The sequence below is a fragment of the Chanos chanos genome, chromosome 4 (genome assembly GCF_902362185.1).
Source record: "Chanos chanos chromosome 4, fChaCha1.1, whole genome shotgun sequence".
NCBI classification, from domain to species: Eukaryota; Metazoa; Chordata; class Actinopteri; order Gonorynchiformes; family Chanidae; genus Chanos; species Chanos chanos.
The window spans coordinates 13,146,497-13,163,086 of NC_044498.1; the positions used below are offsets into that span (position 1 = coordinate 13,146,497).

A 16,590-nucleotide genomic window follows, 5' to 3' on the forward strand; every position below is an offset into this window, starting at 1 on the left:
CTCATTGATATTACAGGCATACTTTTCTGGAGCACTTTACTTCCATATACTGTAGCGCGCATTGGAGCTTGTGGCTTTTTCGCTCTCTGGAAGAAATAGGGTGGCGCACGAGGGATGCGACCTGACATTTGTAGATTTTCTTTTGCCAGGATAGTAAGCAGAACGGTGAGTACATGTTTATAATACAAACCTCTTTTAATGCTATGCAATGAAAATTGAGATGACTATATGCCACATGCGCCTCGCTTCGAACGGAGCTTTCGCTTTTATATTTGTACCGTGTCTCTACGAATGCAACATTTTCTTAGAACCACGGTCTAATGGATAATACTTGCGCACGGATTCTGTTAAACAGCCAGATTATACTGGTTTGCCAACGCGTCAAAGAAGCTTATTTTAACATATTTGTGTTTGTGAGGTTGTCTCGAGACGAGTAGCCATGGAGGTAACCGTGTTAAGCTACTGTTAAGAGTGGGGGAAATAAAACGATTTATGAGTAATTATTACGAGAGGTATTCATAATGAGTCATTTGATTACTGAAGCTCTGATGGGATAGATAACTTATGGCACATGGCGAATTCTGGACGCATTGCTTAGCCTACATGTTGAATGGGGAAATACATCAACCTGTATGTAGTGGTAAAGCGTCCGACGCCTTTCAAGGTTAGATTATTGACATGCTATCCACGTCGTTCGGCAAGGAATGAAGAATTACGCATTAGATGTGCATTTCATTAGGTCGCACTAGTCGGGAAAACCGCACATGTAGGCTATAGAGTGGTGTCTTTTTTACTATCCTTAGGGGGTATTTTAAATGAACAAGAAATATTCAAAATGAACTATTTAAAAAGATTTAATAATGACACGTATTTTCTTTTCTTTTCTTTTTTTTTTTTCTTTTTTTTTTTGTATTTCAGACAACTGAACACTGAAACGCTATTTCCTTGTGAAGACCGATTTGTGATAATGCCTTCAGTACGTTTGGGCGTTCAGTAGAATATAAATTAGATGTCGAGCTATATCGTTTGTTGCAGAAAGTCCGGATGAAAGGACAACCGACGTGGATGAAAGAAGGGACAATTTAAAGGAAAACGCTACACAATGACTGTAGACATCTTTCATCATGAGCAGATTTGTCTGTTCTGTAATTGAAGGCATAAATCGTGAGACTGCTGAGCAGATCAACAGGTCGGAGGTGTAAAACGCATCAAAAGGAGGGACGCTCACACTGAAAGGGATGTATCTTTCTGTTTTCTTTTTCCTTCTTTTATGGGCGCAAGCCCTGACATTGAAAAACTTGAACTATTCCATACCGGAGGAGAAGACTCAGGGTGTAATTGGAAACATTGCCAAAGATGCAGAACTCGAACTGGGGGAGCCTGGCAAAAAATCCAACTTCAGGGTGCTGGAGAATTCCGCGCCGCACCTCATAGACGTGGATCCCGAAAGCGGGCTACTCTATACTAAACAACGGATCGATAGGGAAACACTGTGTGGACGAAACCCCAAGTGCCAGCTCTCCATGGAAGTGTTTGCTAATGATAAAGAGATCTGCATGATTAAGGTAGAAATACAGGACATCAACGATAACGCACCCATCTTCCCCTCTGATCAGATTGATATTGACATTTCTGAGAACGCAGCCCCAGGCACCCGCTTCCCCTTAGCTGCCGCGGTGGACCCAGACTCCAGGGAAAATGGTCTAAAAACTTATCATATCACGCGAGACGATTACAGCATATTTTCTTTGGATGTAAAATCCAGAGGGGATGGGACTAAATTCCCTGAGTTAGTTGTTCAGAGATCTTTAGACAGAGAGGAGCGCAGTCACCATACCCTCATTATAACAGCTGTGGATGGAGGGGAATATCCCAAATCAGGCACAGTACAAATTAATGTGAAAGTAACGGATTCTAATGACAATAGCCCTGTCTTTGATCAGCCATCCTACGTAGTAGAGATTCCTGAAAATTCAGCTCCTGGTACAGTATTGATAGATTTAAATGCCACAGACCCTGATGAAGGAAGCAATGGGCAGGTAACATATTCTTTCAGTGGCTACGTGCCAGACAGGATCAAAGAGTTGTTCTCAATAGACCCTAGAACGGGTGTCATAAAGATTCAGGGAAAAATCGACTATGAGGAGAACCCAATTATAGAGATTGATGTTCAAGCAAAGGATCAAGGCCCCAACCCAATTCCCGGGCATTGTAAAGTCACTGTTAAAGTGCTTGACAGGAATGACAACTGGCCGTCAATAGGATTCGTGTCAGTGCGACAGGGGGCCGTTAGTGAGGCTGCTCCCCCAGGGACAGTCATTGCTCTGGTGAGAGTCACCGACAAGGACTCTGGCCGTAACGGGCAGCCCATGTGCAAAATCTTGGGTAATGTTCCTTTCAAACTGGAAGAGAACTATGATAACTTCTATACTGTAGTGACGGACAGACCACTGGACCGAGAGGTGAAGGATGAATACAACGTAACCATAGTGGCAAGAGACAATGGAAACCCGCCCTTGAACTCTACAAAGTCATTTACTGTCAAGATTTTGGATGAGAATGATAATGCTCCCCGTTTTACTAAGATGGTGTACCTCCTGCAGGTACCAGAGAATAATATTCCTGGGGAATACCTAGGTTCTGTTCTGGCTCATGACCCAGATTTGGGTCAAAATGGCACTGTTTCCTACTCCCTCCTTCCCTCCAATGTGAGTGAGGAATCCATCACCACCTATGTTAATATCAAACCCACCGATGGTGCCATTTATGCTTTACGGAGTTTCAACTATGAACAGACAAAGTATTTCGACTTTAAGGTTCAGGCAAAGGATTCTGGATCACCTCATTTGGAGAGCAACACTACAGTGCGTGTGAGTGTACTGGATGTCAATGACAACATCCCTGTAATCGTCCTTCCTCTACTACAGAATGACACAGCTGAAATCCATGTTCCAAGGAATGTTGGCGTGGGCCACATCATCACCACAGTCAGGGCAGTAGACAACGACTTTGGCGAGAGTGGCCGACTCACCTACGAGATCTCAGATGGAAACGAGGAGCACCTATTTGAGATCGACTCGGTTACGGGTGAGGTGCGCACTGCCCAGCCACTGTGGGAGGAGGTGTCAACCGTGGTGGAGCTGATAATCAAAGTAACGGACCACGGAAAGCCAACGCTCTCTGCCATGGCTAAGCTTATCGTCAAGGCATACTCAGGCCCATTACCAGAAGGTGAACCACGGATAAACGCAGAGCAACGCAACTGGGACATGTCTCTGCCCCTCATAGTGACGCTCAGTATCATATCTATAATGCTCCTGGCCGCCATGATCACCACTGCTGTCAAGTGTAAGCGGGAAAACAAAGAGATCCGCACCTATAACTGTCGCATCGCTGAGTATGCGCACCCACAGCTGGGCAAGGGCAAGAAGAAGAAGATCAACAAAAATGACATCATGCTGGTGCAGAGTGAAGTGGAGGAACGAGACACTATGAACGTGATGAATGTGGTTAGCAGCCCCTCCCTGGCCACCTCGCCCATGTACTTCGATTACCAGACCCGCCTGCCGCTCAGCTCCCCGAGGTCAGAGGTCATGTACCTCAAGCCCACAGCCAGCAATCTCAGCGTGCCTCAAGGACACGTTGGCTGTCACACCAGCTTCACAGGGCCTGTGACTAATACCACAGAGACGCCAGTTAATAGGATGTCGATAATTCAGGTAGGAAATACAATTTATGTTCTCCCCCTTTTTCTTCTCCTTGTGATCTAAGTCTCTTTTCCCCTTGTGATTCAAGTCACACCACGTCGATATATGTATATACTTGTTTGTTTGCACGTGTGTGTATGGGGGTTGGGCAAATGTGGCTAATAGAAGGGGAAAGCCAGCATAGTCACTGCTAACATGAAACATTAGCTCTCCTTTCCTCCAGTATGAAACAGAGTGTCTCTATCATCCTTTGAAATCTAGCTTTGTTCATTTTGTTACAGGTAATGTATTTTGTGGAGATTCAGCATAGAACCTAATTCTGTTACAGAGATGATGTTTAGATGCGCTTGCTGGTATAGCTAGACGGTTATGATGTATGGGACAACTTGGCCCAGATAGCTTGTTATTTGATAAACGCCACAATACAGTGATTTGCTTTTCTTGTTTAGAAAACGTGCCTTGCCATTTTATAGCAAATGAATAGAGCCTGGATCAATATGTAGCTTCCGGTGTCTGCTGTTCCTAAGCTAAGTGTCTAGAGCCTTTCATACCATTATAATGTTGTTCTCTTTGATTTTCTATCATAACACTTAGCTCATTTTAGCAATGCACTAGCAATGGATTTTTCCCCTTGACATTTTACTGTTGCCGTTTTAGATATTTATTTTGTTTATTTATTATATTCTTATTTTTTTTTTAACTTTTAACAATCGTCATAATAAGGACAATTTTACTTTTCTAAAAATCTTGATTAATCTAATAGCTTTCATCAGAATTTAGTGAAACATGACCAAAACATGTTTACACACTCCTCAGATGACCCTCTCAGATTGTGCATCTGAAAAAAAGGAGCTTTGTGCGCTCCCTCATTCCTTGCTAATGCGTCTTTGTGTGGAGTGATTTGTCTAAGCCACTGACAACTTCTGTGTGTCTGTGCTGCTAAGCCTATTTAAAGTCATTTGAAATCTGTTGTGTCAGACAAGGCTGAAGTCCTTCTTAAAACTCTGTGGTGCAGGTGTACATAAGCATCCTGAAAGCTTATATCTGGCTAAAGGTGGTTTAGCTATATCTCATCTTTATTTATTTATACATCTCTGTAGAGTGTGTTTAAGACTGCTCTCTTGGTTCTTTACAACGGTATCCCTTAGAAGGTTTTGATAAATATATACAGTAGGAAAACTATATATAGACTCACTATGAAAGCGGAGGAGAGGTTTTGAGACAGTAAAGGGAGTGACTGTATTTTAAAAGCAGCAGAATGCTCGTCAGATTCTGTGTGTGTGTGTGTGTGTGTGTTTGTGCGGTGTCTGTCTGTCTGTTTTCTACTTGTTTTTGATAACTTAGGAGGACACCTCACTGAAAGGACACTGTTCTATAAAAGAGTGTGGAATAATTTTTGGTAAGGGGCAGAGTTATGGTTAGGCTTAAGGTTAGGTAATTGTTCTTTACTCTCGGTATAATGTAAATCAGTGGAAGGACCCCAGAATGTAGCATACAGTGTGTGTGTGTGTGTGTGGTGAGAGTAGTTGTTGAGCACCTCAGAGAGCATGTGTCTGTGTGTGTGTGCATGTTTTCGCCCCTCTCCCATTGTGAGAGTGCTTTAGGTCAGAGGTCAGATGGAAAGCCGTTATGGCCTCTGTGTTCTAATACGTCTACAGAATAACAGCGTGGATTTCTGCAGGCTAATGCTGTGCTGATGGATCAGAGCAAGCAGTCGTTTGCCTGTTGCACTCACCCTTTCAGTTTGCAATGGAAAATAAAAAAGACCATCTTAACACTTGCCTTGCGGTACTGAAGTGGGTCTTCTTCCATACATCAAACACTCGCCTTTTATTATTTACACCAAAATGGAGGCAGGAAGTACACCCAAAGATTCTGTTTCAGAAGCTGTAAAACTATCTAGCCCTCTCCTCTTCAGCTCTGGCAGGGAAGAAACATGAATCCAAGCGAAGTGGTTATGGGAAAAATGTCAGGAGATGAAAGACAGAATCCCCATCCTCCTCCCCAGTCGGTCCATGGGGATACTCCACCTATCTGTCGTTAGCGCCAAGGGAAAAACGCAGAAATGTATTTTAAAAAAAAAGACAATAAATAAATAAACACATGAATAAACAAAGCAGCTCGGCTCAAGGGCATCTTAGGCTTTTCTCGTCAGCCTCGGCGACAGGCTAGCTATAGTTGGTAAATCTGTGATAGTATTTTACAGGGGTTCAGAGGTTATCAGTGGTGAGCAGGCTTGTCAGAAATACACTGGTTTTGATTGTGGCCAGCAGCGTAGGGTCTGACTGGGTGAATCAAGCAAGTGTAATGTGATTTCGTAAGGGGCTTCAGTGTAAAGAGACGAATGCCTGTGGTAATGATGCTTAATTCCTCTCTAGGCGTTGAGGCGTATTACTTACTGGTGAATCAAGGTTAAAGTGAATCTGGCGTGGTATCCCTCAAAGCCGAGGGGGGGGGGGGGGGCAGGATTTGCTAATTCATTTAAAGCACTCGTCTTTTCTCGCCTTGAAAGTGATTTAGGATCCTTTCCCATGTGCTGTTTAGCCTACCGGCAACTAATGTCAGAATTAAAGCCGAAACGGGATTATGTTTTTGGAATTTGTTTTGAGGCGTTTTTAAAAGGCATGCTTAGAATATAAATTACATAGTCTTACTTGGTCTTATTTGGCTGTTGTGTGTCACATGGCCTGGTTATGATTTAATTATGCAGTCATCAACTTTACGTCAGCCCAGAGTGTTGAGATGTTCTAAGTGGAACTGGTGCCTGTGTAGGTACTATGTATAGTCAGACTGAAAACATAGCTATAAAAGTGTCCTCTAGGTGGCGACAGGCCTGCTTTTGTGTTGAAGGCAACAGAGTGAGACGGGAAAGGGGATTTTGTGAGCAAAGGGATTACAACAGACCTCAGCTTTTCTCGCAGACAGTTTTGATGGGTTTTGCATTTTGTTACATACAGGCAAAAAGTAAACAGTAACCAAACGTGCTCACATATGTTCCTGTTCAGCCTTACATTTGAGAGGGAGAAGAAAAATCTTACTGCATGTCACGTTTAATCCTCTATTGTTCAAAGCTAAACCTGTTACTTCCGTTGTAATCACAGGACAGAATTTCTTCTTTAGTCAAGCTAGTATTTTAGCTGTCTTCCCCTATCTCCTTTGTTATTGGTTTGTCTTGCCTGGTGACCAAGGTCAAGTCAAGTGGACAGGGCCAGTATTTCACTTTTGTTGGGGGGTCTGTCGAAGGGAACAGGGGGTGGGGTGGAGGAGGGGTGTCTTGATACACACCATTTAGAAAGGTCAACTGCAAGGGAGAGTAAACATGTGTCCCCCCAGGAATAGCCATGATGCACCATTAAGAGGCATTCCTCTGGAGTCTCTTTTCTCAGTTCCTAACCGAACCGCTTCAGAGAGGTGGGAAGGACAGGCAAATGGATGTCAACAGATCTCAAAGCCCAGTGAAGAGCTCAATATTACTTCAACCCAGTTAGGCTCAGCGAGATAGCTTAGCTTTTATTTTATTTTGTTCCCTAATGACATTGAACTGTTATGTTTGGCATTGTGCTCTGAGAAGATTGTATTGTTGTTGAACTGAGCAATAAAAAACGGTTTTCACATAGTAGGTATGTGTATACCTAGTACATGGGTATTACTTTGGAAGGTGGGAATAGCGATTGATTGTCTTTTGAGTATGTGTCTTCTTAGTGTGATTTTTGGCTTTTTTTTTTTTTTTTCTTGTGTGCGCTATAATCCAGTGACTATTGACTGGATGTGAAAGAGGGAAGGTGAGTGTAGCCATGCATGCTAATAGAAATGTCCTTGTGCAGAGTCTTTGGGCAGTAGATGAGGTGCTTTACAGGGGTTCACATGGGTGTGGGGCCCGTTGTGTATTCCAGGCATGTTGGCAGTCACAGTGCCTCACTTATGTGTGTATCACAGCCCTTATTCATCCTCAGCTTCAGAAGCCAGCACCCTCCTCTCCTCTCCTCTCCTCTCCTCTCCTCTCCTCTTATTTACCTTCCTCTTCTGTCCTCTCCTCTCCTCTCCTCTCCTCTCCTCTCCTCTCCTCTCCTCAGCAAATCTCCAGTCTTCTCACTCTCCTTTTTTATGAGTGTTTTGTGGATTCTGGCTGGGAGATTTATCAGTGGCTCAATATTGTATTGAAATTGCTGCTACACTTCAGTGGGCAGCCAGTGTAAAAAGCCCTCTTGGTGTTTTTTTTTTTTTTTTTTTTTTTTTTTTATGCTGTATGTTTTTCATGGCAAAGCCCTTTAAGCTGCTAGCTGGGTGCTTGTGTTTATGGAAGGAAAAGAGGAAGAGCAAGGAAGACAGAGAGAGAGAGAAGGAGGAAGACAGAAAGAGAGAGAGAGAGAGAGAGAAAGAGCATGCATGGAAAACTGAGGTGTTTTCTGTCTGTTTGTGCACAACCTGACTGTCTGTTCCACATTTCCATGTCTTTTCTGTGTTTTAAACGGCACTAGTGTTTGTTGCATTGTCAACATTTTCAGGTAGCATGTGAAGAATGAATGAATTATGTGGTAAATTACCGATGTGAGGTTTTTATATAAACACATGATCAATGTGTTTTGCAGTTACACATCAGGAAGTGCATCTCAGGATCTTGGATCCTGCAGTGGCTAAATGCTTTGTTGTTTTCGGATTTAAATGTTTGCATGCGTGTGTGTGTGTGTGTGTGTGTGTGTCTTTTCTGTGTATCTCTGTGTGGGGGTGATTGTCTTCTGTGGCACGCACAAAGGTCTCATACAAGCCCTGCCTATATTTACCCCTTCATTAATAAATCATCACATTTCGCAAATCAGAGCCTAGCGCTGGATGTCACGATAAACATCTGAAATCCCTTGCTGCATGTTTTCTGTGTTGGGTAGGGGAGAGGGAAGAGGGCCTCTTGATGGGGAGGGGGGTGCAATGAACCTCACTTACTTCAAATCAGTAAGCTCTTAACGAGCATTCGTAATTCCAGATTACAAATAAAATTCATATTGATGTCTTCCCAAAACAAACAAACACAGCCACACACATACGCACGCGCGCGCACACACACACACACACACACACACACACACACACACACACACACACACAAGCACACGGCTGTTGGAGCTTCTCCAGGCTGAGAAGACATTTATTATGCAGTATCTGTATGGTATCTATGGTATCTAAAAGAAACCAAGTGACTCAAGTGATGATTTTGTTACAAATGAGAGATAGATTTAGATTGCCCTAGATCCTTTTTTTTTTTTTTTTTTTAGGTCGAAAATCAATCCTGGTAATCGGAAAACAAAAATCCATTGCCTCCTCCACCGCCCCCTGCCTTTCATTCTTTTCTGTGGGTGCAGTGAAGTGTGTCGAAAAACTCAGCATGAAAAATGTAGCAGCAAGAGAGGGGGAAAAAAAAAATTCTGCGCTTTTGGTGCAGATTTAGACGATTAATGACTAGACTGCAGAAGTGTATGAATGTGTGTATAATATAGAGGACATTTGTTGAAGTGCATGTATTATGTATGGTAATTCTGGAAATCTAAGTAATTCTATTCAATTATTTAGAGGGTTGTATAGCTCCATAATTCCACTCTCCAGTCCACTGGATTTTAGTCTCAGTTGTAATTCAGAGGCCTGGGGAACATTAATAAGATATCCTGATTCATGTCTCCTCCTCCTCTCGAAGAGTGCTGTTTAACTGATGGAATTCCTTTTCATTCAAATCATCTCACTAACTGTGCCAGATCAGCAAGAAATATGAGTAAGTGAGAGAATCGGCCAATGAATGAATGAACGAATGAACAAACAAATGTATGAACGGACGAACGAATGAGCCAAGTGAATAAATAACTGAACAAGCACTTGGATCGATGAACAGAGGAAGGGATGGTACGATGAATTAATTAATGGAAGAGAGATGATGATGTTTCATATCGTAACCTGAAATACACGCTTAGTTATGTGTTGTATTACATTGTTGCATTTGCTTGTTTATTTGTTTGTTTGCTTGCTTGCCCTGTGTCTGTGTGTCAGTTTTTCTATGATTCCCATCACCAGGTCACTTCTGTGACTTCCACTCGTAAGAACTAAATCTTAAATAATACCTCAGTGGATATGGAGCAGCATAGCTAATGCTTTGTGTGTGTGTGTGTGTGTGTGTGTGTGTGCTCTGTAAGTCACCCTGTGTGAAGGGGAGCAAACAAATACTGCTTACACTGTGTTATGTGGTTGAGATATTTAATTACCTAAGCTGGCATCAAAACCTATTAGTGTTGAACGTGAGAGGGAGAGGTATTCTGGCAAGCTCTGGGAGAGATACAAGACCGCAAGGTTTGACCCCAGAGGCAGGAAATGGCAAGGCACTTCAAACTAATTTGCTTGGTCAATAGACATGAAGTCATAGGAAGGAATTGCAGGGAACTACAATAAGAATGTTTTTTGTTTTGTTTTGTTTTTTTTAAAGAAATTGAGACTATTCTTTGGAAAGGCAAAGAGGATACGGATTTTAGAGTTTAGAGTTGTATGTTTTTCACGGTCTTGTCGTATGGAGCACGATGGTTTCCAGAAACCTTACAGCTTTTCACACTTACCCAAGACTTAGGTTGCTTTCCTAGTGATCTACAGTAAATGGTGGATTTGTAGCTTTTGGAGCTCAGAAAGACCCAGCATAGCCAAGTGTCTGGGAAACAGCTCCCAGATATTCTTGTCAATATTTGCTTTGTCTGTCACCAGCAACAGTTACTGTTCTATGGGCTAATGCTTGCCCATCTCTCGCCCTGGGGCACAAGCATTGGCACTCTGTTGGACCGTTTAGTGTTTATGTTGCTGTTTGTTTTGGGTGAAAAGTTTAGCTAACCCTGCTGATTTTGTTTTTACCCTTGCAAATACTGTGGGTTACAGTGCAGGGTGAAAGCACGCCCACTTCTCATATGGCCTCTGCCATTGAAGGTCTGTCTTTCTTTGCATGTCAGGAAAACATTATCTTTACTGCTTCATCTCAGCAGTACAGACTTAAACATAAGCAAGGCTGAGGAATCCAGATATCCAGTTGATCGTGTGCAGTTACATGCAACCAGCGTAACCGGTTTATCCAGTAACTGTTGCGTTAAGCAAGTAACACATACAGTGTTTTTCAGTAAACGTAACTTGGAACGGGTAGGTGATTTTTACTTCTTAAACCTGATAGTGGCTGTAATTATAAGTATAGTGGTTTCTTGAAATGCTATCCCATTTTAAAACTGGACGTTAACCTCCATCCGCGTGGATTCTCAAGCAAAATCCATGTAGTTGTGTTTGGAGGTAGATTTGGCTTTGAGGGACAGGGCAAAGACTGTATGCCACCACAGTCTCGGTCTTGGTGGAATTCACAGGATTTTTCCACCACCAGCTGTGTTTTCAAGCACCATCTTGGCTTTTATTATCTCCAAATTGCACTCCTACCCCTGCAGGGCTACTCCGAGGCCTCAAGGGCTCTTGGAAGACCTCCCACAAGGCTCCTTGTTCAAAACTGTTTAAATGGCAGGATCCATTCAACACACTGTTTCTTCACCTATTTCATTTGATTCTCTCCCTTTTGCAGCAAATTTAATTAAAAGCCCAATTTAGGCAAAGAATGGAACCCTTTAATGCATATCACAGGTACACAAGAAGGACATTTCTATCTATAAACCTACAGATATATGTCATTGTATAGAGTTGAAAAATGTTAGGTTTCTCTCTCTCTCTCTTCTTTTTTTTCTTTTTTCAATGTCAAACACAGTAGAACTTGTTTTGTTGAATGTTGGCAGTCGTCCAATCAGCTTTTTTTTTTTTTTTTTCCCATCATCATGCATCTCAGTGCCTTCAGGTAAGTTTCCATGCAGGGAATTCTGAGTTCCTTGAGAAAGGAGCCAAAAGAGATTCACTTTTCACCTTTGGCTTCATTTGCAATGCAAATTATGTCTTTCTCCCCTCTGTTTCCATTGCACAATTAAATTTAACAGTAACCAACCGTTTATTTGCCCAACTGTCATTGTCTTTCTTTTTCATTTTTTTTCTTTTAACTGACTGTTGAAAGCTCTAATGATTTTCTCTCACGTTAGCATAATTGCACCATCCAGCATTTATCACTTACATGCGCATCACACGGTCGGATCAGGTGTTCTGAAGTAGCTGAAATCACACCCATCAAACTTTAGACTGTGTTCAGACCTTTCTATAACTACTGTTATTGTCAGTTTGTAACAGTGCCAATTTGTTGTCATTTTACACTTTGGACTCAGTTGCCTTTAACTTGTACTGTCACACAGGGTTCTGTGCTAGCTATATAGTGGTTTGTTCAGTGGCTTTGGTGAAATAGATGAAGCTTAAGGGGGTTGTCTAAAACAGGCTCTCAGTTTGCCTACTCAGTCTGATTCAGCAGGCCACCATGCCCTGCGGTAATTAGGCAGGCAGGCCTTATCTGATTGCAGTATCTTAGGGGCTGGTTTGTAATGTGAAGCTCTGTTTTGGTCCTGTCTACTTGGGTGAGATGATTTGTCAGCGCTGGTGTTTTGTACACACTCTTATCGGTTTCTGTTAACGTGCTTTCACCCTCAGTTTACTCAAATGTCTAATGCGCTACGCAACCAAGACATTGGGTTATGACATCAAATTATGTGTTTTTCCTTCTTTGTTCTTTTGTTCCCTCAGCCTAAGAAGTAAATCTAATACAAATGTTTGCCTAGAAAAATAATGAATAAGAGATAAAAAGGGGCGGCGGGAGAGACTGATGTCTATGTATGGATGGAGTTTACTGTCCAAGTCCAAGTGTTTGCACACTTCTGTTCAGTAATCCACTCACCCTCTGTTTTTATGTCTTAAAGAGAGATCATCGGCGCCCTTTTAACATTAGATCAATCTCCAGTCTCTGTACAGTCTGATTGATCCAGGCCGGTAGAGAGGTTTATAAGTGACAAGGCCAAGTCAGTGTGTTGTTTTTCTGAAAGGCTGCTAACACACTCCTAACTGATAATTGCATCTCTCTCTCTCTCTCTCTCTCTCTCTCTCTCTCTCTCTCTCTATCTCTCTCATGTGCTCTTTCTCTCTCTACCCCCATCCTTCCCTCTTGTCATTTTATATAAGCTGTTCAATGGCTCATGTCTCGGACGACCCAAGCCAAATTCGTGATGATGAGATTATCTTGTCACCAGCGTGAGCTTTGCGCGTTTTCTCCTATCGATCCATTCACTGCGTTAATAAATGAAGTGCCGCTCAAGAGGCGTTGCCGTGACAATAATGGAACACAAGCCTGACTATTTAAATATACCCCCCCCCTCTCTCTCCCTCACCTCAGTATTGCTCTCTCTCTCTCTCTCTCTCTCTCTCTCTCTCTCTCTCTCTCTTTCTCTCTCAGTATGTCTGTCTTTCTTTCTGTCTTTGTCTCTCTGTTAAATTATCAAAGCTGTCTATAGCCTGTTGGTTTTCACTAGAAGAAAACTAGCTTGGCCCAGAATTGCTCTTCTATTGTCATTTACAGTAGAGTGAGTGTGTTTGTAATAAATTGCTGGGCCCACTGCACAGACAGCAGACACACAGAGGTCACACTAAAGCACATTTACTGCTTCTTATTCAGCTGTGCTAAAGTTACAAGGATGAGGACAAGTCAGTCATAGTGGCACTGGGAAAACACAGAGAGAGAGAGAGAGAATTGAGTTTCTTGTGTGAAAAGAAACTTTTAGTTTAGTGTTTGAAGACAAGGTCAGCTTGGTTTCAAGCCTTGATAAGTCACGATTGTTTCCTCTGAACCCGTCTGTTTAATTCCATGCCCTAGTAGACAGTTTCTTAAATGCACAGTGGATATACTTAAAAGAGTTTACAGGGTGAAGGCGAAGTTCGTTTTGACAACACAGCGTTAAGTAAATCTTCCTTGGCTAAATTTACACTTCTCCAGTGCCAAAGCACACACTCAGAATGATCACTTAACCACACGCACACACACACAAACACAAAGAGTGAGACAGAGAGATAACACATAGCTGACCTGAGAGAAAGTCACCTTGAAAAAAGACATAACTGCCAAGACCACTGTCATAACAGTACAATATGAGGGCAATGTGCATCCTTTCATAACTAAATTCAATCTTATTACTTATTTAATTTCCTATTTTGCTTATGAATTGTTGATCCTTTTCAGTGTGACCCAGATAAAGACAAAGTGTTGAACAGCTGAGGCAGTTTGCAATGTTTTAATCCTCATCAAGGTAATGTGCATGTTGAATGAGAGATTACTGTGGGGGAAAAAAAAAAAAAAAAGAAAACTTGAGTAAAAATAACTGGGATTTGGCCAGTTTTGTGATTGGACAATACACGTGAGAACTCTTTTACACTCATTGAAGAAATTATACCATCTGTGACCAATGTGTTTCTTAAGTTAAACTAGTGTGATGTTCACTAATTAGAGTAAATGAGCTCTGAAATTATCTTGTCATCCCTCCAACCAAAGTGGTCTGTGGGTGGATGCTATTCTTGCCGCCTATTCGTTTTAACCTAACAATACATGGTCGTGAGAAAGCAGAACATGAGCATAGCTATTGTGTAATTTTGGGCTGATACTGATCTTGGTAGAAGTCACTCTAACTTTTAAATACCTAAACTATTACTTAGCAAAGATTTGAGGTTTTTGGGTTATGGGTCAAGTGCCAATTTTGAGTTAACACCCTCTTTGTTTCCATGGATATGCCTGAAACAGAACAGCGCTCTAATGGACATTCACCCGCCTGAGCTCTGCACATCTGATGATTCTGCTCTCTTTCACAACTTTCTTTATTTTCAAAACTTTGTCACGCAGAGAGCTGTCTGGTACTCAACGTCTCGTGAAACCAGCCATCATATCGGTTGGTTTGCGCTTGTGACAGTAAAAAAAAAAAAAAAAAAGAAAAAGAAAAGAAAAAAAAACTCTGTGGGTTAATGAGGAAAACACGCTGCTATTTTAAGATAGTGTGTGAAATGCCACGCTAGGATTTTCAGGGGGAAGAAAAGGAGGGAAAAGAAAGCAAAGTCCTTTTTTTCCCCTTTTAATTTGCTCCCTGAGGCAAAACTTGTCACACAGATATGAAGTATAGTGATATCTATACAAACGAAGAGTGTCACTGCCAGGCACTTTCTCTGAAGTGCGCCCTTTTCCTCCAAGTTGGCAATAGAAACGCTTGCCGAGAGTGAATTGGATTTCTAAATAGCTTTTATTGTTTTCTTTGTTGGAGGAAAAGCCTTTGGAAAATGTCCATATACAATAAGAATTACCAGAGATGCTAATCTGTTCATACACTAAGACCCAAGAGTTCATTTTGGGCAAAAACCTCTGCAAACTAACATACATCTCTCATCTCTCTCTCTCTCTCTCTCTCTCTCTCTTTCTCTTTCTCTCTCTCTCTCCATGAATGTGTGCTTGCTTGCTATAAAGTACAGTGTGTAGATTATTAAATTGAGTTGTGCTTTCAAAGTCATTCTTTGATGTGATGAGTGTACCTATGGACTGCATTATGTGCTTGGTGTATGGACATATCTTTCAGTGGTGTGTGAGATGATAACATACAGCACTCTCTTTTGATGCATTGCCGTTTTCAGTGGCAAACGGAGCCACTCTTTGAGAATGAATCTGCAGAATCGATTGCTTTTTATTGAACTCTAAGACATTTACAGGGATTGTCCCCTGCTCATAGACATTTGAGTGTAATAGATCGCAGTCCGGATTAGACAGGAGAGTAGGGTGACGTTCACAGGAGTCCATGTCCTCACACAAAAGAGAGCAACAAACATGAATTAGCAGTAAACCCATCGTGCTTAACGCCTCTGCTCTTCCTCGCGAAGGGGGGTTAACGGTGTCCCCCTTTCCCCAGCTAGCCTGATCTTCTCACCATGACAAAACCGAGGCGATCTCATGAGAGTGAACCACAAATCCGTAGCAGATGGTTTTGGGTAAGGCCTCACACGGCCAGTAAAGATCGGGGTGGGGGGGGGGGGTGATCTTCTGTGACTGTAAAGCAGAAGATGAAGGGACACTCTAACCTTGTTAAAACATCCTAACCCCTAGACTTCAGCTCTAATGCTGTTAACTGAAGTGCTGTAATGCTTAATGCTACATGTAGTGTACTGAGACTTGTCTTTGATGCCAAGGACAGATATGGAAGTGATGTTATCCTAGTCTCATATCCACTTAGATTTGAACTTGAACCCCACACCAAAACCTTTTAGGAGGCTGTGGCGTGGCGAAAGCTGTAAAATGGATGCCCTCTCCATTGTGTTGTGTTTTTTTAGGGTTCAGTTGTGCGGGAGAGCTGAGGACCCTTGTACTATAATGCTTGGAAAACTGGGGCTGCATAAGAGAAAAGGTGGATGCAGAAATATTATTACTAAATTACTGCACTGAGTTCACAGTAATGAAATTCAGAGAGAGATCTATGAACTACTGTGTAATTTCACCCTACTCTCTCTCTCTCTCTCTCTCTCTCTCTCTCTCTTTCTATTTCTATCTCTCTATCTCTCCATTCATTCATTCCCTGGAGAGTAGGTAAATAGTGTGCGTGTTTGTAAGTGTGTGTGTGTGTGTGTGTGTGTGTGTGTGTGACAGAGAGAGGCCGTATGTGATAGCATGCCTATAATAAGATGTTATGTTGGTGATGAGTCACACTCCTCTCACTGGCACTGCAGCAGTGCCATCGGAGTGAAGACTATTGATTTTGGGTTGTTGCGTGACATGTCTTACCTAACAACATTAGAATGGCTGACCCCACAACACTGCCATGCACCTATTGTGTGTCAGCAGTCCTTATGCCAGTCCTTACGGCTACACTACATACTCAGCTCTTCAAAGCAGCGTCCCCCTGCCCAGCTTCCCAGGATTTAAGAGTGAGTGTCCTCTCACTACTTT

At 42.2% G+C, this 16,590-nt stretch overlaps 1 protein-coding gene across 1 annotated transcript in view; it reads left to right on the forward strand.

Annotated features, from left to right (window-relative positions):
• Positions 1 to 1,238: 1,238 nt before the first annotated feature.
• Positions 1,239 to 16,590, forward strand: part of pcdh17 (protocadherin 17) — a 51,918-nt gene continuing 36,566 nt past the window's right edge. The window contains exon 1 of the mRNA XM_030772526.1: positions 1,239 to 3,719. Within this exon, the coding sequence (XP_030628386.1) occupies positions 1,239 to 3,719 (2,481 nt within the window). The remainder of the gene's footprint in view (positions 3,720 to 16,590) is intronic.